At 39.3% G+C, this 23,414-nt stretch overlaps 1 protein-coding gene, 2 long non-coding RNA genes and 1 gene segment (V, D, J or C); 2 read left to right on the top strand and 2 right to left on the bottom strand.

The window, feature by feature from the left end:
- Positions 1 to 23,414, top strand: part of LOC309508997 — a 58,995-nt gene that overhangs the window by 23,511 nt on the left and 12,070 nt on the right. The gene's annotated exons all lie outside the window — the stretch shown is intronic.
- Positions 6,931 to 10,429, bottom strand: LOC309508993. The gene is made up of 2 exons (XR_014209755.1): positions 9,929 to 10,429; positions 6,931 to 7,370 (listed from the first exon to the last, which is right to left on the bottom strand). It is a non-coding gene; the product is annotated as an uncharacterized lncRNA (long non-coding RNA).
- LOC309508975 (immunoglobulin kappa variable 1-6-like) lies at positions 10,516 to 11,136 on the top strand. The segment is given in 2 exons: positions 10,516 to 10,659; positions 10,743 to 11,136.
- LOC309508791 (uncharacterized protein) lies at positions 11,397 to 22,447 on the bottom strand (the record flags this gene model as incomplete). Its single annotated transcript, XM_082183262.1, has 7 exons — positions 11,397 to 12,784; positions 14,610 to 14,663; positions 14,750 to 14,896; positions 16,638 to 17,229; positions 17,340 to 17,414; positions 17,790 to 17,879; positions 21,566 to 22,447. 7 exons carry the CDS (start codon positions 22,445 to 22,447, stop codon positions 12,531 to 12,533), a joined length of 2,094 nt encoding a protein of 697 aa, XP_082039388.1. The 3' UTR covers positions 11,397 to 12,530.

Below are 23,414 nucleotides of genomic sequence, written 5' to 3'. Positions count from 1 at the left end.
CAGCTGGCTGATCTGTGGCATGTTCTGCGGATGACGGCGTGCCGCTGTCACTGCTAACTCTTCATTGTTAACTGCAAAGCACTGCTGTGATGTAACTTGTGGCTGCTGAATTTGCTCTTTGATCTGCATAATGTCATCGCTAAGTCTTTTTAACTGAGACATCAAGTCGAACTTTGACTGTTTAGGCAGACATTTTTGTACAGGGACGGGTTCATCAAGCTGGGTGGCGTGAACAATAGCTTGGCGTTCTGTTTTCCGCTTGTTCTGCCTCTCTGACTCATGAGAGCATGCAACATTTAATTTTTCTAGCAATACTTCATCGGAGATTGCGGCGTCAGAAAGATACGGCTGTAAGTCGCTCTGAACACGGTCGTTTTGCAAGCCCGTTAAAACTGAATGCAGAAACATGTTCTGCACTAAAACAGGGTCATACTTCAGCCCAGATTCATCTTCTTGCGAGGCAAACAGAATTTTTTGTCTCAGGTCAAGAGCCCGTATCAGGAAGTTTTGGGGGGTCTCTTTGCTACGCTGGCCCTCGGTGGTCAATTGTTTGTATAATTCAGTTGCATTTTTTTCTTGATAATGAGAACGGAGAATGCGTCTCAGAGTAGGAAGAGTTAAACCAGCTTTCCCTTCAAGATAGCTACGCAGCTGAAGCCCAGGTGTAATGGATCTGATTACTGCATCTATGATTTCCTGTTCAGGATATCCCTTGCCCAACCCACTCTCGATTTGACGAGCGAGACTAGAGAATGATAATCGGTCCTTTTGGCCTGGTTCACCGATCAAGCCTGAGATTTTAAACTCTTTATGCCAAATGACTGGCGCGCTGTGTCTCTGGGGCAGTTGTGAATGGTCTGTCCGCCTCCTATCGGATGTTGCCGGCGTCCCCGATGTGGTGTGTGCTACAGCAGTATTAATATGCATAGCCTGAAATGACTCAGTTACAGTACTACTTTCTCTCACTGGTCTCTGGGCCGTGTTCATGTCTCTTTCAACGTGTCCTGGCTCCACCCATTTTTCTGGATTGTCAGCAGTAGCCACTGTGAGGTCACTTATCTTCTCATGAATACACAATAACTCTGCCATGCCACTATCCTCTAGTTCTTCCAGCTCACTCCTCAATAAATGACTGCTGATATACTTTATGAGTGAGAGGCGGGTCACATCTTTCACTGACGGGATGTGTAAAAAGGAGCAGAGTTCTATTAATTTCTCTCTTGACAGTGTGCATAATTTTTCTCCTATCTCCTCCTGAAGACTTTCAAGCGCATCCATTCTTCCTTTTCTTTTCTTTTTTTCCTCTACAGTATTTAGCAGTGTTGAAAGTGGTGGTTACCTCACTGACCTGGGTGCCGTCGCTTCTGAACTCACTGTGTCTCAAGCGCACGCACCACTAAATCGGCCTTGTCTCTCCACTTCACTCTGCAGCCTCACTGCTGTACGTCTGGGTAAGAGATGAATGTGACTGGGTGGTTCTCGCTGATGAAGGAGTCAGACCACCCAACAATCATCCCAGCGGGGCCTCCAAAATATGTAGTACTCCTGTAAGTAACAAGACAATGAAGAGAAGAACGCATTTGTGATGGCTTCTCGTCTCTGCATTTACTACGAATCAATAAAAGTATATGCATATTACAACTGTAAACATTTTGCATATTCAGGGTTTACAATTGCCAAAGTGACACCCTAATAGATCATTTTTATATATAAAACACTTTAACTAGCATTTACCCTTTATCTAAATAATAACATGAGAATGATGATGTAAAACACATTAAGAATCCACTCCCTATTCTCAGTTTAGAACACATACAAGTTCGTTGTCTGATGTATTACATTGAATGACAAGACATGTGAAATTCACTCAACTACATTCACTACATTCACTCAAATGTAACGCATTACACAGTTTACAGACATCACCGTCGATTACGACCACGTATGTAAATTAGAAATAATTTATAACACTAAACAATATTATACGTTATAGATTCGAATAGTATTTATACTTTAATCAATTATGTGGCGGACTCTGGCGCTAATCGCAGAGCACTTATGCTAACCATGTGCTCAACATGACAAACTCATGACGCACTATTCATATAACAAAACAACTGCGTTAAACACGCGCACAACTCATTCATATTATATTAACAGTGTTTATGCTTAAATCGGAAGTGTGTTTTGCATTATACTTTGCAGTTACCTGTAAGTAACAAGACAATGAAGAGAAGAACGCATTTGTGATGGCTTCTCGTCTCTGCATTTACTACGAATGAAGCATCACTCGCGTGCGGGTTACTATGCGATGCGTGCGATGACGTCATCACGCTGGTATGCCAAGCGAAAATAATGCTATGAATAAATGCACATAACACACACTCCTTTTTAAACATAAAGCACAAATAAACATTTAAACCATATTTAAAAGTATTGGAAAATTAACATCACACTATATTACAAAGAAATGTACAAACACAAACGGCCTGTACTCACTATTACACTAACGCTCCGACTCCGTTAACGTCCAACATTTAGAATTTTTTTAACAAGATAGCAAAGCTGCGCACATAGGATTGTGGGTGATTTGAGAGCGCGAAGGCTACACATATGCATCCTTTCCTGTATATGGGATATTTTTCGAACGAAGGACTCAGTCCTTGGTGGAAATTCCGAGGATCCTCGACATTGGAACAGTCCTTCGACGGATGTCGATGACGTAGCATCCTCGAAATTCTGGCTTCCGAGGATCCTTCCTTGACATTGAGAAACGCCTAGAGTTTCAGTAGTTGTTAGTTAGTTTAAGTTAGTTGTTGCTAACTTCAAACCCACATGCTAAAACAGTTAGCTATGTTACGGCTGTTTGCGGTGAGGATAATTTTAACAGTTCATTAAAAATATTACAACCAAACCCTTAAGATGATTCCAGTTATCAATCACATCCCCTGTTAAGACAAAATCACGTGAGTTTTTTGTTGCGCATTGAGGGATTTATGAATATGTTTCCATTATAGTTTATGTGCATGTCTTCTTATCGGATAAAAACATTATCACCTCAGTTGAGCTCATACGATTTTTCTGCACATTTTTATAATTTATGTGAATCTCTGCATTTCCATCCGACGTTTTTTTGTGTGATAGTCAATCCCAAAATTCACATAAAATAGGAGGATGGCAGCATAGCTAGTGACTGAACTGTTGTGTGACAGGAATTGAGTAAAAACATGATCACACACACAACTGTAACGATGCGGTTGAAACATATAGGAGGAAGCAGGATCCACGTGCCGTAGTCTTTTATTAAATAAAACTCAAAATTTGACAGACTCAGACTCAGACTAGGGAACAGGACAACCTACATACAACATTAAGAACTCAAGACTGAACTACACACAGGGCTTAAACACACATGCAAACAAGCTTAACAAGATAACAAGGGGGCGTGGCTAATCAGAAACACCTGGGAAGACTAATAAACAAGACAAAAGGACTACAAAACATGGCACAGGACAGGAATTGACAAAAAGTCCACACAAGACAGGAATAGTGGGAGTCCCCCACTTCAGGAGCAGATTCCAGACGCTCCTCAGGACACAGTCCAGGAGGGTGGTGGAGTGGGGTGGAGTGGAGTGGAGGCGGTGGGGGGGATGGAGGGATGGAGGGATGGAGGGATGGAGGGATGGAGGGATGGAGGGCCAGGCCCGTGCAGGGGAACGGGAACAGGACCTGGCAATGGCGAGCCTGGGCCGAGGAGCGTCCCATACACAAAATAAATAAATTTTAAATATATTTTCAGAGTATATTTTGGAATATATGGAAATATTTGAAATTGGCCCAATAAATATATTTCACACTTAACATCATATTTTTTTGTTATATTTCAGAATATATTTCAATGTACTTTTTTTCTGTATGGGTCCCCAAAAGTGTCAAAATATATGTGGCATATATTCCAAATACATTGAAATAAATTCTGAAATATAACAAAAATGTATGATGTTGGGTGGTAGTGGCGCAATGGATAAGACACATGCCTTTGGTGTGAGAGACCCGGGTTCGAATCCACTGTGAGACACCAATTTGTCCCTGAGCAAGACACTTAACCCCTAGTTGCTCCAGAGGCGTGCGACCTCTGACATATATAGCAATTGTAAGTCGCTTTGGATAGAAGCGTCAGCTAAATGAATAAATGTAAATGTAAAAATGTTAAGTGTGAAATATATTTATTGGGCCAATTTCAAATATTTGCATATATTCCAAAATATACTCTGAAAATATATTTCAAATATATTTATTTTGTGTATGGGGTGGGCGGCGCCGGCTGTGACATTAGACTTGTTCGACTTCATGCAGCTCTACGCAGACCAATCGGCGGCTGACTTGAAGCAGTGCATGATGGTTAGAAATTTTGTCCGACTTGATACAGTGCCGACGCCACGTGACAGTGATGTGTGCCATCAAAGTACCGCAAGAGCGATTCGAGAGTAGGCGGAGAACTCAAGAGCGGCTGCACGAGGGCTGATGACGACACAGCTGTTCCACGATTGGCCGGATTCACCGCATGACAACGATCACATGTGTTTCGTGTTTATTCAAACACCTTTAATTCCTCTAAAGCTCACAAATCAGTTTTTTTTATAACAGTATACACTATTTTCATGTAGTTGCAATGTTATATTGTGTCGTGTTTATCAAATTAAAACTGATTAAAAATCGTAGACTCCACTTCATTGATAGTAGCTTATGTTGAACTGTATTCTTGTTCAAACAGACGCTGTATGAAGCAGTACATAAAGCATTGAATGAACATATCTCTGAAACATCTGTGTATTATTTGGCAAATATTGCATTTATTTCACTTCAGCTGTGGTAAAGTATGCAAACACCACATGAGTGGTCTCTACGGGAACCAGAAAGTGTCCGACTTCACGTCTCCGTTTGCAGCTCCTCCCCGCCTGCACGCGGCTACTCTCGCCGATCGGTTACATCCAGCCGCAGCCGATGTCCAACACACCTATAGTAATTTTCCTCACATATACAGATAGACTGAAGCATTTCTCCATTGATTATGCAGCTGACACTCGGACTCTGAAGTTAGGCACGTCGTGACCTTCCAGGTCGCAGATTTGGGTTGCTGGGCACCAGCATGTCCTGAACAACAACTCAGTCAATCTCCAATAATGCCAGTGGTTCCTTAACCTGTAACCAAGAAGACTAACACACACACTGACACACAGCTTTTCCAAGGTTGGATTTATTATAAACAGGAGAGTCGTCTCAAAACATGAAGATAATGCGTTCTTTCTCTCAAGGAGAGGAACACTTAGTCTAACTGGAAAGTAAGGCTTTAACTGAGAAATGGTCCCTTAAACTATTGGCTTCAGTGACCGCTATATGTTTTAACACGTTGAAGACCTTTCTCAAACACAACACATGTCCCTGTTTCATTTCTGGAAGCCGGGCTAAATGAGCAAGCACTGTTACTGCATTCAGATATCAAATACAGACATTAGAGAAAATGGAAAAAAACATTTCAGTAATCACACTGGTAACTTCTATAACAACGTAAAATCTTCAGAGAAGTCATTCAACTCATTTGATATTTACAAGGAAAAATATTGATTAATACCTTGATTATAATCACTCATTATGTATACATTGAAGCAGCAGTGGATTCCAATACACCCCCTTCTCTCTCTCACACACACACACACACACACACACACACACACACACACACACACACACACACACACACACACACACACACACACACACACACACACACACACACACACACACACACACACACACACACACACAGACAGAGGACAAACACAGGAACTACACGTGTTCAAAACTGACTTATGACTGAAATCAACTCTATTAGACTGTAATCTGTGACAGACGAGTTTGAGTCTAATTTGCTCAGAATCAGAAAACTACAAAACTGATATAAAATCAAACAAAAATATTACATTGTGCCTAGTTCAGTCTTGTAGTTTTTTGTAGATTATATTGCACACATATCTTATTCTAAATTCATATAAAGTCATTGTCTATCATAAGTAACATAAAGCTGTTTTTGATCAGTTTTTCAAGTTGCTCCATCTCAAACTAATGAATTTATTACTCATAACTCATTTCTCATGAGCAGAAGTGAAACTGCTCCAGTTCAGAGCGTTGAACCAGTAAAAGAGTGAAACTGTGAGTTTGAGGTGTAAATCTCATTTGCATTGTCAGGTTTAGTGATTGTGACGGTCTCAGAATAGAGCAGCTCGTCTCCAGTGACCATGTTCAAACCCCAAGAGCTTCATTTCACATTTACTGCTGAATGCAGCTGTTCTCAACTATTACAATTAGGGGTGTAACGAGACCCTTATGTCACCATCCTGAACTCACAATACCATATTATTGCCATACTCCATCAAAATGGTACATTTGGTTTAACATTGTGTGTGTAAATGAATAGGCTTGGACTTGGTGCTGATAACCCAATGCACAGGACAATAGAGACACCAGAATAACAATATTCATGATTCTGAAGCTGAAAATACTGAATTATTTCAGACGAAAATGCTTGATGTCTCTGACTAGATATATCTAAAATAATGTAGGCCACTTTTTACTGGTAACATCAGACATTTGGCATTATCAGGACCCACAAATATTCCCCCATTGCATTATTATACATTATATTCAACATTATATACAGTAGTTTAATGTAGTAGTGACACGAAAACCCTGTAAACTTGAATTTTTTAACACAGTAATTTTCATTTTGGGTGAATAATACGATACATATTGTCACTATCCACTGTAATTATTGTTCCACCCCTAATTACAATCAATCAAAAGCCGCTGAAACTTTAGTGCAGGACTTTGAAGGAACGACACACTGATCAATGATGCAGTCCAACACAAATGTGCGCTTGCGTTCAGATGAAGCTTTATTGAATGAACAGCAATGGCAGCACATTGACAGACTGCTTCAGTATTGAGCTGTAAATCACGTGACGCTCAGATACGCTGGTCTTCACTGGAGAAACATCAGCACTCGGAGCTCTTGAGGAACGAGGCCTCGTGAGCAGCTCCGGCATGTGTTCCTCTGCAGACGAAGCGCTCTGTGTCTTCCCAGCGTGCTTTGCTGAGGCTCAGGACGCTGCTGCGACTGTAGAGACCGTCCCGCTCGCTCTCTGCGCTGGTCTGAACCCCCTCGGTGACCTCTGACCCGTCCAGCGTCCAGCTCACCGTCGCCCCCTGTGGAGAGTAAGAGCTGAGCAGGCAGAGCAGAGCGGGGGGGTCTCCAGAGATCAGCAGAGAAGAGGGAGACAGCAGAGACACGGAGGGAGACACGGAGGGACCCGCTGGAACACACACACACACACACACACACACACACATTCATGAATGATCATTTTATTTTAAATATACAAGTTACATTTTAAATGATCCACAGAATGAGTTTGAAAAACATTATCCAAGTAAATTGATGATTATATTGTGATGTCGTTATAAGATCTAGAAAACTAATTTAAATGATCATTTCAATATTAATTGTATTTTGAAAATATTCTGCTATTCAGAAACTCACAATCATAAACATCAGCAAATTTGATAGTTTAAATGATTAATTTTCAAAATGCTCTTCAACTGAGTTTCTTTCTGTCTGATGAAAATTATAAAAGATTATATTTATGTTTCCACATTATACAACTTTTGTTTCATGCATTTAAAAAAGCCCTTAATAGTTACATTTACCAAGAATTATAGACAAAAACTATATATGAAGAAATTATTGAATAGATTTTAATTTTTCAATATATAAAATTAACTAAATGTTAGAAATAATAATATTTTAAATATTACTGTAAAATGAAATATGACATTTAAAATGGCTATACAAATTGTTAAATTTAATAATAAAAAAAAATTACTTTTTATTTTTTTTCAGAAGTTACAGAACATTTTAATCTCATTCTTATTTTAAACAACATTGTCCACATGAAAATTGATTAATATATTGTGATTTCTTCATAAGATTTAAAATTTTAAATAATAATTTCAATATTAATTTGTAAAAATATTCATACATTTTGATACTCACAAAAAAATCAATCGTAATTTTCAGCAAAGTTTCAATATATATTTTAAATTCTACTGTTAAGACACAATCATAATCATCAGCAAACTTAACAGTTTAAATTGTTGATTTTTAAAATGCTTATTAACTAAATATCTCTTTGTCTGATGATGACGCTTACACAAAAAATGTATTATCAAACTTTGGATGCATTTTAAAAACCCTTAATTGTTAAATTATAGACAAAATTATTTATATCAAGAAATAATTGAATATATCATAAAATACTGCAATCCATAGGCAACATTAAAATACAATCAAGTGTTATCAATAATAATTAAATTATTAATGTAAAATTAAAAATAACATTTAAAAACAATATGAAATATAAAACTTAACCCTCTACTGCATGAATTTTGATGACACATGATAAAAATTATTTCACATCATTTCCTGGCTCATTTGGGAACATTTTATTGATTTATTGAAAAATGTCCCTCCCCCAACCCCCCCACCCCAAAATATTTTTTTGTTGCCTGAGGGCAACGTTATGCAACAATGGTAAAGAATCATAGAGAAAATGATCATTATACAATTCTCAGAGAGCAATACAAAAATAAAAAAAATTATTAAAAAATGTCAAGAAATCATTTAAGTAAAAAGGGAAAAACACTTAAATAACTCTGACTGGCAATCCAATGGACGAGTCTGGGTTTGGCAGGAAAACGGTACTTGCCTGACTGCATTGTGCCAAGTGTAAAGTTTTGTAGAGGGGGGATTATGGTGTGGGGTTGTTTGGTGGAGGGGGGATTATGGTGTGGGGTTGTTTGGTGGAGGGGGGATTATGGTGTGGGGTTGTTTGGTGGAGGGGGGATTATGGTGTGGGGTTGTTTGGTGGAGGGGGGATTATGGTGTGGGGTTGTTTTTCAGGGGTTGGGCTTTGCCCCTTAGGTCCAGTGAAAGGAACTCCTAATGCTTTAGCATACCAAGACAATTTGGACAATTTCATGCTCCCAACTTTGTGGGAACAGTTTGTAGATGGCCCCTTTCTGTTCTAACATGACTGTGGATGCTGCACATTAGTGTCACTTTGGTGACTTTGGGTGTTCCTGTGCACCCAGGAACCCTACATCTTCCCTACTTGTAACACATTATTTGCCATTGTGAGGTATTGTCCAAGACATCCTTGAAAAGTACCCCTTATCGCATAACGTTGCCCTGAGGCAACAAGAAGAAAAACTGAATTTGTGAACATGCAAAATAAAAATAAATTCACAAAACCTGCCAAAAGGCTTCTCTACACCTTCATACACACACACATATTTTTTATGTACAGTTCATGTCATTTTAAATATGATTACTAAAGCAAATAATCTTGCTTTCATCTCACACCATGTGCTCCTGTGACCATGTGTCAGAAAAGGACGTCCCGCCTTCAAATGGTGCTTGATAGTGACTCCCAAACCTTATTGGACTGTTCTTTGATACTTTTTCAAACATTCTAATTGGTTGCAATCATTTAAAGAAAAATGTACTGAACACAGGGCTTAAGAAAACTTTCCGTTGCCTGGGGGCAACGCTATGCAGTAGAGGGTTAAGTAAATAATAAAATAGTTAAATGATAAATTGCTTTATTGCTTTTCAAAAACATATTAATAAATGAATTATCTTGGTGACAAATAAGATCATCTTTTAGATGTTTTTTTTTTAAGGTTCATTCATGGCATTTTAAGATCATCATGAATAATTATCTTGTTGAAATAATCTAAAAAATAAAATAAAATTAATGAATTTAAATTTTCTTATTAGAGAACATTTTTATAGAGAATAGAAAAGACTTACTGATCGTCAGTTTAGTTCCTCCACCGAAAGTGAACCACAGTGTTTCATTCTAGTGAAAGAGTCGTACAAAAACCTCTGTCACACTCAAATGAACACACACACACACACACACACACACACACACACACACACACAGTCTCATCGTCTCTAAATGTCTCTTAATGCATGAAAACTATTAAATCTAAATAAATAATATAATCAGAAAGACTCTGTACTGATCTTTACACATCTTAACTGGGAGTTTCTAAATGATTATGTGTTTCTTAAAGCATTTTAATAAGTGTTGATGACCTGTGACCTCTGGAATGACCTTTGCCCTCTCATGGAGTTCACAGTGAAATACTTGTTTCTTTTAGTGATGAAACTGTCATTTGATTCATCAGAAAGTCTGAACTCTGAACCAGAGACTCGTGCAGAATAAAGAAGAAATGATTTCTAAACTCCTACAGAAGTGAAAACACACTCCACTGGATCATGAGAATAAAACACATTAAAGGCCACAAAACTGGATCAGTTTCTTCTGCATGTGTTCATTTTCATGTGTGTTTTCCTCCAGCTGGTTTTTGCTCAGAGAGTCACTTTGCATCGGCACGTGTTTCAGTTCTCCGAGTGTTTATAGCCTTCAGACTCACACACTTTATAACACACTGCTGTTTACCACGGTACAAACCCAACAAACACCATGAATCTCTTCAGCAGCTTCATCTGGATTCTGACCGCTTTTATTCCAGGTAACAGAAGTCAAAGCTTGTCATTTCTGAGTCTTTAATCTTCATGTCATTTGATGAAACTCATATAATGTTGTTGTCAACAGCATCCAGAGGAATCACTGTGACTCAGCCTGAAGTTGTGAATGTTTCTGAAGGACAAATCGCCACTATAGACTGTAAAACTGATGCTGGGATAAATGGCGATGATTTAGCTTGGTATCAGCAGAAACATGGAGAAGCTCCTAAACTCATCATTTATGGGGTAAATGATCTCTATGATGAGAGTCTCAGTCGATTCAGTGGGAATGGAAGATCTGGAGGAACTGATTTCACTCTGACCATCAGTGGAGTCCAGACTGAAGATGTTGGACATTATTACTGTATGAGTGTACACTACATCAGTAACTGGGTGTTCACACAGTGATAAAGAGTCGTACAAAAACCTCCGTCAGTCAGAGTCACAGTGACTGAACTGAAACTGCAGCTGCTCAAACACACACACACACACACACACACACACACACACACACACACACACGTTTATGTGGATTAGCCAGACTTTTTCTCCAAACAGGCCAGGTGGTGGTTTAGATGGACTACCCTTTCCTGAGGTCCTAGAGCTATGAGAGTTAGATTAAAACACTCAAAAAAATTTGAAAAAAATTCAGGACACTTTAGACTTCAGATACACCCTTCAGACTCAGAGCGTGATACACACCACCCTAACATTATTGTGGTTTATAGAGACAGTTCTCATTTTGAAGAATATGTGACTTATAGGGACCAAAACAAACATTATTGGGACTTTAAAGGGACAATGACGTCACTTAAATACTTGCTCATTAACATAAATGCTCATTACCATAAATACACATTAACCTGACACCACCAAGCATTAATGGGACTTGAATTATTATTTTATTACACAACTCTTAACGTCACCAGTGTTAGTTGGTGACACTGACTAACAGCCAGATAACAGCCTGTAAGAGCTAAACAATAGATTGTCACACAACACAAGTGCCATGACAATAAGAATTGGCAGACAACAACTTAAAACACAAGAGCCACACTTTTTAAAACATTAAAGGAACTTTGGACTTTTGGGACATTAGCTTAATCCCGTATCCCCCAGAGTTAGATAAGTCCACACATACCCTTCTCATCTCCGTGCGTGCCGTAACTCTGTCTGACGCACCCATCGCTAGCCTAGCTTAGCACAAAGACTGGAGGTAAATGGCTCCAGCTAGCATACTGCTCACAATAAGTGACACAATAACGCCAACATTCTCCTATTTACATGTTGTGATTTGTATAGTCACAGCGTGTACAAATAACAAGGTCACATGAGACACAGACATCTTCTAACCGTTTACATACTGGGAACTATATTCTCAGAAGGCGAAGCACTGCTACTTCTGCGGAGGGATTTGCTCGCAGCGCCTGAGAAGCCCTATGGTGAGGGGCAGAGAGTTCGCTCAGAGGGTTGCGCTAATCACTCCAGCCAGCAGTGCTTCGCCTTCTATATAGTAAATTCTATGAGAATATAGTTCCCTGTATGTAAACGGTTAGAAGATGGCTGTCTCTCATGTGACCTTGTTATTTGTACACGCTGTGACTATACACATCACAACATGTAAATAGGAGAATGTTGGCGTTATTGTGTCACTTATTGGGAGGAGTATGCTAGCTGGAGCCATTTACCTCCAGTCTTTGTGCTAAGCTAGGCTAGCGGTGGGTGCGTCAGACAGAGTTACGGCACACACAGAGATGAAAAGGGTATGTATGGACTTGTCTAACTCTGGGGGATACAGGGAATAAGCTAATGTCCCAAAAGGTTGGCGTGTTCCTTTGACAATTGTGGTGGTGTTTCTATGTTTGTGTTAGTGTATTTAAATCTTTTCTTTTTCTAACTGCCTCTTTGCAGCTATTCCTCTATTTCGAACAAAGTCCCTTATATTTTGCACTGTTCTTTGTGCCAACACGGGGTCTTCCACCAGTTTGCAGTGACTGCATTCAGTTTTGGTGGCCAGTTTTCCCCTGCTTATATGACCTTTGAAGTGTCGCATTACTGTGGCGACCTCAGCCTTAGACCACACTTTCTTTGCCACTCTTCTGGATCCATGTTCCTCATCAGCATAATTCCCTGGAAGATAGGCAAACAAAAATGAATAGATCACAAAATGTGTTGTCCAGTTGAAGCCATCAAAACATGAGTTCAGTTAATGCCACAGTTGACAAGAAATTGCAGTTTACTTTTCTTAATTCACTTTGGGTATCAGTTGGTGTCTCACTCGATGTAATTTCACCAACTTTACTAGCCCACATTAGAGTGTGGACAATATGGAGTGTATTTTTAGAATGTCTTTACTGTTCATCTATTTATGTGGCCAAACCTTTTGATATTTGAATTAATTGCAGTAAGTAATACTACAATTAGTAACATGTCTTAAGTAATTTTGGCATTGTACTTCAACACACCGTATTTTAAATGAAACAAAGACTATGGGGTTTAAGGTCTGATTCTCAGTTTAAATCTGATTTCATAAGGTTAGCTAAAAAGTGATGGAACTTGGTCTGAAAGTTTAGTCTTGATATTGAAACCGTACGTAACAATCAGCCTAATACTACTTTTAACCTCTTAATCTTCCAGATTTTGTGGCATGTTGTGACTCAGTCATCAAGACCAATTCATTTTTAGTCTTTTAACTAACTTGCTAAAAAGAGAATTAATAGAACGTACTCATGGGCAATCAAGAGAACATGTGAAGAGAAGGAGGTAACTTTACTTTTATCTCAAATTCAGTATACATTTCCTGATAATAAAGTAAGTGTATATGCTCCCTTGCAGACAAGATGTTTTGTACAAATGCAGTACAGTTAAATTTAGGGCTATTTATTTATATCTCTTTCTTTAAAGTCCACATGAAATCAAAATTGACCATATTTACTTTGTTTGCCTAAATTGATCGTTTTGTGGTGAACAATTCATCCATGCAAGTCAATCCACACAAAAAAATGTTTTGGCTTCGTAATCTTTAATCAAAATCTGAAAATGCCCCTCCCCTCTGCATTGGAGGACCTTCTCCGATGACGTAGGTTTGAAGAATTGGTTTGGGAAACACTTAACCACTCCGCTCAAACCATTAGTCTGTTATGAGCAGAGATGGAGAGGAGGAGCGCTAGAGTAAAACCCTGCCCTCTGTTCAATATTCCTTTTCACTGGGAAATACGTCATAACACTGGAGAAAAGTCGTTTGCAACTTCCGGTTCACGCGGACTTTAAGATTACTCTTGCATTTTGATAGTTTAAAACTTCAGAGACAGGAAACATCACAAAGACGTGCATAATAATCCTTCTGTTAAAGGGATACTTCACCGTTTTTTCATTTTAAACTATGCTATTCCCTTAACTAAGACGAGTTGATACATACCTCGCTCTAGCACGCAGCGACACTTTGATAGCACTTAGCTTACCCCAGTATATTCAATGGTATCTAACAGCAATGAATTTAGAAGTGACCAAACACCTCCACGTTTTCCCTATTTAAATACAGTTACACGAGTAGTTACACGACCAAGTATGGTGACACAAAATAAAACGTGGCTTAGAAACGCTTAGAAAAGTGCCACGTTGTGTCACCATACTTGGTCGTGTAACTGTATTTAAATAGGGAAAACGTGGAGGTGTTTGGTCGCTTCTAGCTTCATCTCTGTTTGGATCCTAATGAATGAACTGGGCTCAGCTACGTGCTTTCAAAGTGTCGCTGCGTGCGATTGAGTGCACGCACTGAGACGAGAGAGGTATGTAGCAACTCGTCTTAGTTAAGGGAATAGCATAGTTTAATATGAAAAAAATGGTGAAGTATCCCTTTAAGGGAGTTGGGCAAAGTAAGAATTTCATTGTAGGGTATAAACCACTGTGTTTTTTTCTGTGCATAGACAATAAACCTCTTGAATCTGAATCTTACCTTCAGAGGGAGGTACACTCTCACTTACTCTGGACGACACAAATGACACTGATCCTGTTGAAAACATAATTTAACAAGTTACTTTTGTCACAGGAAAAAATACATTTTATCAGCAGTGACTATGAATTGAGTTAACATACCAAAGTCTCCCATGTCATGATCTTGCTCTGTGGTTGTAGAGTCAATAGCCATAGGCTCCACAGTTCCAAACTCTGATGCGGTGAGATCTGTGTTGCTGTCATCAGATTCGCTCCCACTGTCTTCAGCATCACTTAATGCAATCTCATCTGGAAAATGGCATTAGTAAAACTCAGAGGTGGAAAGAGTACCTGAAAACCATACTTGAGTAAAAAGTCAGATACCTTGCAGCATAAATTACTCTATTACAACAAGTTACCAATACCAATACGACTTGAGTAAAAGTGATTTTAACAGTACTTTAGTATTTTACTTGTAGTGGAGTGGCTAAGTGCTTATGTTTGGCAGAATCGTTCAGTTTATGATACAAGCGTGAAAATTGGCATGAGCAGTCTCCATGGGTCACTCGACAAGAAAATTGTCCGAGCCACTTGAAATTTCAAGATGGTGGCCATTTTTCAAGATGGCTGACACCTTAGTGGAGCAGTTAAGTGATATAGTGGTTTATTTGGTGATACAAGCATGCAAATTGGCATGAGCAGTCTCTTTGGGTGTGGGTCACTTGACAATAAGCCACCTACAGCTACTTGAAATTTCAAGATGGCGGCCATTTTTCAAGATGGCCACCACCTTACTGGAGCAATTAGGCTTAATAAATCATTTAGTTGGTGATGCAAGCATGAAAATTGCCATGAGCCTAATTGCTCCACTAAGGTGGTGGCCATCTTGAAATTTCAAGTAGCTGTAGGTGGCTTATTGTCTAGTGACCATCAGAGACTGCTAATGCAATTTTTCGGCCATCTTGAAAAATTAAAAATCTTGAAATTTCAAGTGGCTCGGACAATTTTCTTGTCAAGTGACCCATGGAGACTGCTCATGCCAATTTTCACGCTTGTATCATAAACTGAATGATAATATCACTTAGCCGCTCCACTATTGTACTAAATTAAGGCTCAAAGATGCACTAGTCCTTGACACCTGAGAGATGCAGGTGAAAATAAGAAACAATTGATTTGTAAAATGAGAAGTCATGTTTATTTTCTAAAATCTAAATAAAACTGAACACCTCAATAGTGCAATAAATCAGGGTCGACACAACAGCCTCTTAAAGGGATTGTTCACCCAAAAATGAAAATTCTGTCTTCATGTAGTCAACCTCAAGTTGTTCCAAACCTGTATACATTTCTTTGTTCTGCTGTACACAAAGATAGATATTTTATATATTTTTGTAACCAAGCAGATCTTGCCAGCCATTGACTAGTACAGCAGAACAAAGACAAGTTTGGAACAACTTGAGGGTGAGTAAATGACAGAATATTCATTTTTGGGTGAACCATCTATTTAAGCGTCTACAAACTCTCAAGTCTCAGTTAAGCTCAAGTGCACAAAAAGGCCACACGTAAACCAATATCCTCCAAAAAGGCCTTGTCAATATAGTGGATAAATAAAATAATGTTAAGTAAAATTAAATAGTCAAAGTCTACTTGCACTGGATGTGCTGGTTTTGGACTCATCACTGGCTGCAGTTTTGCAAAGTAACTATTTTTACTTGAGTAGTTTTGAGCTATTATACCCGTTTTATACCCGTTTATGTTTAATGTGGTCCATGAGCACATAAGATAAATGATTACACAATATATGTTATGTTAATATTAACGTAATTCGACTGCACCTACACAAACATAATTTTGAATTACTGTCCAGCCATACTGTAGACTTAAGTTTATATTTCTGAATAGTAGTCCTCGACTCATATTTGGACATGAAAGGTGATTTTTTTTTCTTGGAAAAGGATGCTGACGACGCCAAGTCTAGATGTTTATAAATTAACATTCAAAGGAAAAAACAAAAACTCAGATAATATCTACAAGGGCTAATGTCTGTACAAACCTTCAATTTCAATCTCATCCAGCGACTTCCCCTGCATGCTGGAAAGGTTTCCTTTCTCCATTGACAAGAGGAGTTTGGAAATCTTAGCCAGTTGTGTTGTGGGAACTGGTAATCTGTAGAAGTCGCGGTGAACACGAATGTCGTGACCCAGGAAATCTGCAACCTGATCAAGTTCATTGTGTTTTAAATTAACTCCACACTGGCTTGCATGAACACGCAAACAGTCCTGTCCTCTGTAGTGGCTCATTGACGTTGGTCTTGCAAACAGGAAGACATTTGTGGCACAAACGCCACATTCAGTACTTCTACTGGCAAGTAGTGACAAAGCATCCACCACACTTGGTGTGAGCAGAATGGCAACCTTTCTGCCCTTTTTCCCCATGATTTCAATTCGGCTGAAATAGTTACAAAGCTTCTGTTCAGTCTTCGACAACCCCAGTGCAACATCTTCATGGAGCTTTGTGTTGTCCCTTTCATGAAAACTTTTGAGGCGGATTTTCGAAACTTCCCCAGCACGTCTTCGATTGAAGACAATGATTTGTGCAAGTGTGAGTTTTGCAAGTTGAGCATAGTTCTGAGTGGTGGCCTCTTCCTTCAAAGAAAGACAGAGGAAAACCTTGATTAAAACTCACTGACAACTTTTCTGATATCAACAATCAAGAGCAAGATATTAATAAAAATCTATCTTTTGTGAGGACATACCTCTTCAGTATCATCAGTTGTGGATGGGGGATTTGTGGTTCCACACATCTTTGGAGCCATTTCATCATCAAGGCCCTGTAAAAAGAAAAAAACAAACAAAAAATATTGCAGTCCAAGTGTTCTTAAAAACCCAAGTGATGCCTCTGGGGACAGGACCCTCTAAACTGTATGGACCTCCCAAGTCATGTTTGGGTGGGGTTCAGGGTTTGATACACATACACTCAGATATTATACTGACTGAAGCTTGAAAAAGCACGTTTAGACAAATGTCCTTCCATTCCATTGTCCACATAAAGCATGTTCTACTCAGGCGACTGTCCACATAAAGCATGTTCTACTCAGGCGACCACACACACACACACACACACACACACATATATATATATATTGAAATAGGTTGGTAGATTTAACATTTTGCCACAAATAAGTTGTACATGAGATTTAATTTACCTCTCCAACCTTGGTGAGTGGGCTGAGCTCTGGACTAGTCTGATTCGGGTGGCTGACGGCTGTATGGCTGCACTTGCTCTCAGTGGTCAGCTGTAGAAGATGAAACAGAGACAAAAGACAATAAAGAGAAAGTCCTGGGAACGTGATACTAGAGAGGACATTTGACATCTGAATAAAAAAATAAAATAAACCATTCTACTGTTGACAGAAAGACCTTGATTAAAAACAGACAACTTTTCTGATATTAACAATCAGAGCAAGATATTAATAAAAATCTACCTTTTGTGTCTATCTATCTATCTATCTCATCAAGGCCCTGTAAAAAGGAATACAAAATAAAAATAAAAACATTATATATATAATTATATAAATCATTATATAAAACTACACTCTGATGAACACAGCATTTGATGACTTGTTCTACCAGTCTGTAATGGTCAGTATCATCTATGGTGTGCTGGTTAGGTTGTGCTGACAAACTGCTAACAAAAGCAATAAAAATCATGTTCCACCTGAAGCTAGATGGAAATGTACAGTATTTTGGTATGTGAAATGTTCTATGGTTAAAGCATTTCTTATATGAGAACTATCAATTTCACAAAGTTAGTTAAATAAAGTCAAGAATATAAAAACACTGTTTTTAACTTTTTTTTTTTTTTAAATAACACTCTACACACAGCATGTTTTGTATATTGATCATTGTGGTTGGTTACTATGGTACCAATTAATTTATCTTACAGGTTTAGTACACTAACAGAACATCATAAACACATTACATTTATTTAATGGCCTGAAAGCACTCATATTAATGATATCACAGCCTTCCTGTGTCACTGCAACTTCATATTTAAACAAAATAATGTTGGGCTACTAAGAAAATATTTAATTCTATAAAACAAACACAATGTCTGTAGTAAAAGTTAAGGCTTTAACTAGCTACGCCCTGCTCGTTAAGCCATGCGATAGCCACAGCTCAACTTAACCTAGCTAGCTTTCATTTTAAAAACAAAACTACCAAATTTGACCTGCTGGCAATGTTACTTCTGTCCTCATCTCTACCTGATGTCCTCCACCTCTTTAGCCTGAGGACATGTTGATAGCCACTCAAGCTAGCTCAGCTAACATTGTGGTAAATATATAGCATTTTACAGTAATTGTAAGTCACAAGTTACACTTTCTTGCAAATAGGAAACACTTCATGCAAAAATGCAACTATATTTATAAATATAAGTATTACCTGTATGTATTTAATCCAGTAAATCCAATGACGTCGAGCTGACACTTCCGAGGCGAGGTGTGGTCCATTAGGCATTTAATTAGCGACTGCTCGAGGCCATGCTTCTGGGCGGAGTTTCCCGTCGACTTCCGTTTGTTACCGCCCACGTGCGCAAACCAGCCAATCACAAGACGGCCCGCCAAAATGCACCGTGTGTATCAGAAATGTGTATGAAACTGCAATATAAAACCCAGCTGTGGGGTCGCTGTTCTATACACTGGGATTAGAGGATGGATACCCGACCCGAGCCCGACGGGACCCGTCGGTACCCGACGGGCCGGGCCGGGTTCGGACAGATATTTAGAAATTATGTTCGGGTTCGGGTCGGGCTCGGTCACATCAGCGCGATAAGGCATTGAACATTTTAAATTTAAAACAGCTTATTATGTAGGTACGTTAGCCAATGTGCCTGATGCTTTCACTTGATGCAAACGTTCATTTTTTGTGATTAAAATGCATGTAAAATTGTACCATAACATCTGTCTTCCTGTGTGCGCAAATTTCAAATTTGTTTATGTAGCCGTGACAACCAAACACGTGCATGCGCGCCCATGTTAAGTGCGCTTGTTTCTCCGTGCGCGCTGATGCACTCATCCTGTTGACATTTCCGAATGCCTTCCTTCAGTTGCTTAATAAAAGCGGGCTTTCCACACAAACAAACGTACATGTGTCATTAGTATGAGAAAAAAAATGGGATTTTAACTGTCGGTCTCGGGTCGGGCTCGGACATAAATATCTTTATGCCTGTCGGGCTCGGGTCGGGTTCGGTTACTGCTCTGTCGGACGCGGGCCGGGCTCGGACAGAAAAATTCGGCCCGATCCGCACTCTAACTGGGATACACTCAAAATCAGGTCAAGTGGTAAATAAGGACTTTCAAAGAAAAAGAGAATTTATGTTGCTCAGACACTAACAAATGCAGTTACACTCTTTGATTTATGAGGACCTTGGCATAGTCCCCGTATTACCCTTAGGTCCGGGGAGCCCAGGTGAAATGTCCGGCGTGTTGTCCGTGTAAACCACATATCCCAACACACACACACACACACACACACACATATCAACTTAATATACATTTTTCAGCACTTTATTAATATTACTGAAGATAATAAGAAATTATTTTGATAATATTTTTTCAGTTAATTGTTGGTTTATCTATTCTCATATGGTTGTTCATGTATTTTTATAAAGCATGATTATTTTTTCTTCTTAATCATACACTCATACTGTAAAGTGAATCATAAACATGTTGTTGCTTGACTAGTTTATTAATCATCTTCCATAAAGCCGCTGTTTAGATCATCATGTACAAGAGTCACAGATGAACTGATTCAGAGCAAAATGAGCCGTGAAAGAGAGAAACCTTATTTAATCAGACGCTCCACCGTCCCACAATCAGTCTGTCTGTAACCATTCACTGTTTTCTGGATGCATTAATTATGAATCCAGCGATGCATCTGAGTCTCACATGAGCAGAAGACAGATCTCGCACAACAACACTTCAGTCTCGAGTCAAACACACTTAAAACATTCATAAAGATGTTATTGCTCAACACTGAAATAAAGCGCTTCATTGTGTGGAAACTTCACTGTTATTTTTACAAGATAAAATACTGCAGTTTTACTGAGATCAGTGTTTATGGGCGATCAGAGACATTTAAGGGGTTTTAGGATATATGATTTAATTTTATTTGAAAATGAGACTTTGAATGTATCAGCTGTAACAATCAGCCTTCTCGGTTGAATTACATTAACTAAAATTGGGGCCAGATTAAACTGTGTGAGTTTGTTAAGTGTTTTAAAAGATGAGACAACAACAGAAATAAAGTGAATAAATGAAGTGTATTTACAATTTCTACCAGGAACTTAAAACAACACAATACAACAAAGAAGCCTTAGGCTGTTAAAAGCATAGTCCATTGGTTCCATACCCTAAAACAGTCCTTAAGAGTCCTTGCGTGCTGTAAGTCCCAATGTGTAAGTGTCCACCGGTGTATATACAATCCAACTGTAGTGATAATCCAATGAAAGTGATGTGGTTTGCTGGAATGGTAAGTCCTTAAAAGCAACTCCTCGATCCAGCTTTGGTCCTCTTGACAGAGACCCTGTTGGTTTGCCATGCTCCTTCTTTTATGCTGGCTATTTCCTGTTTCCTGTCATGTGATTGCTCACATGACAGGCAGACCATAATCATTTAAAGACATACACACACAAAAACAGATAAGAGGAATAAAATGGACTAAAATGACTAAGACAACATGTAAACCTATTAAAACTCTAATATACATAAAATCATTATAATATACAGAGTGGTTAAAACATGTGTCATGTGTGACAGTGTCACATAGTCCCCCCCCCCCCAGCCTACGGCTCCCCGGGGAAGGTACTAGTCCCTTGAAGGTACTGTCAGCCATTGTCCATGTAGTGGGTATCCTCTTGAATGTGTGTCCTAAAATGTCTTTGTAATAAATTAGATAAAACTAGGCCCTCCCACATAGGCACTAGTCTGCCGGAGGAATCTATGGGAACACCAGAGAGAGGTGGAATCCGATACCAGCCTGGGTGTCCTTGGGTCGGTGACGCCATTCCTCCCAGGGTCTTGAAATACCCAGCTTTCCTGGCATGCCTCTCACCCTGGCAATTCCTTCTATCCGGCTTAAGGGTCTCTTTCAGTGTTGATGAACGGTGATGATGTTGATGGTGAAGTGGTTTCTTGTTAGGATTGATGACTGCACACTCCTTGGTCTCCACACCACACAACTTGCAATCGGCGACAAATCTCCAGACGTCGCTGCGGATCGTGGGCCACCAGGCAACTTCCAAGATCTGCAGGAGGCTCTTTAGCCGTCCATGATGTTTCTCCTCGGTCTTTAGATGGAAGTGCTGTATCGTCTGCTGGATCAGGGGCTTGGGAACGACGAGCTGGATTTTCATGTTGTCGTCCCCCTTCTGGATCCGCCGATACATCAAGCCCTGGTGTTCCCGCAGTTCGACCCGGTTGGTTGGTTGAGTGGTGGGAGAGATGGTAAGTCCCTGGAGAGTGTCATCAGCACCCTGTGCGCTGGCGAGTTGCTCTCTGGAGAAGGGAAGGATGGAGATTATGGGGTCGAAGTCTGGCCCAGCTGGTATTGTGGCACAGAATTCTCCATCAGTTGCTCTGTTGAGGGGTCGTGAAGTGGTTGAGGTGGTGGGATTGTTGGCCGAAGGAAAGCCAGGGGTTGACGTGGGAGAAACCGGGCTGGTCGTCGCAGTGGGAGAGAAGATAATGGCTTCTGGATCCTTCCTTTGCTCCAGTTGTTTCGCCCATTTCTTGTCTCTCCTCTTGAAACACTCGATGACCTCTCTCTCCAGTGTTCCCACGGCATCCTTTATAGATTCCTCCATTTTACACAATTTTAAATCCACAGCCTCTCTAAAATACACTTCACGATTAAGATTACTTTCAACAGAGTCTTTAAAATTCTTCTCCAATTTTAAAACAATGTTTTTAAGAGCAATCACCTCAGCCCGAAGCTGTACACACTCACAATGATGTAAAAACTGTTCATCATTAAAACCAGCTGATGTATTAAAAGAAGCAGCACTATCTTTTTATGTATATTAGAGTTTTAATAGGTTTACATGTTGTCTTAGTCCTTTTAGTCCATTTTATTCCTCTTATCTGTTTTTTTGTGTGTATGTCTTTAAATGATTATGGTCTGCCTGTCATGTGAGCAATCACATGACAGGAAACAGGAAATAGCCAGCATAAAAGAAGGAGCATGGCAAACAAACAGGGTCTCTGTCAAGAGGACCAAAGCTGGATCGAGGAGTTGCTTTTAAGGACTTACCATTCCAGCAAACCACATCACTTTCATTGGATTATCACTACAGTTGGATTGTATATACACCGGTGGACACTTACACATTGGGACTTACAGCACGCAAGGACTCTTAAGGACTGTTTTAGGGTATGGAACCAATGGACTATGCTTTTAACAGCCTAAGGCTTCTTTGTTGTATTGTGTTGTTTTAAGTTCCTGGTAGAAATTGTAAATACACTTCATTTATTCACTTTATTTCTGTTGTTGTCTCATCTTTTAAAACACTTAACAAACTCACACAGTTTAATCTGGCCCCAATTTTAGTTAATGTAATTCAACCGAGAAGGCTGATTGTTACATATGGTGGCCCGTACGGGGACGTTTAAAGATTTTTAACGCTGTGTTGAGAAGAGTGTTTTAAGATGATGACTAGTCAAGATAGTGCTGCTTCTTTTAATACATCAGCTGGTTTTAATGATGAACAGTTTTTACATCATTGTGAGTGTGTACAGCTTCGGGCTGAGGTGATTGCTCTTAAAAACATTGTT

Source organism: Leuciscus leuciscus (assembly GCF_965113295.1).
Source record: "Leuciscus leuciscus genome assembly, chromosome: 11".
In the NCBI taxonomy this organism is placed as follows: Eukaryota; Metazoa; Chordata; class Actinopteri; order Cypriniformes; family Leuciscidae; genus Leuciscus; species Leuciscus leuciscus.
The sequence above is the reverse complement of the archived record's forward strand: the minus strand, read 5'-3'. Positions and strand labels throughout refer to the sequence as shown.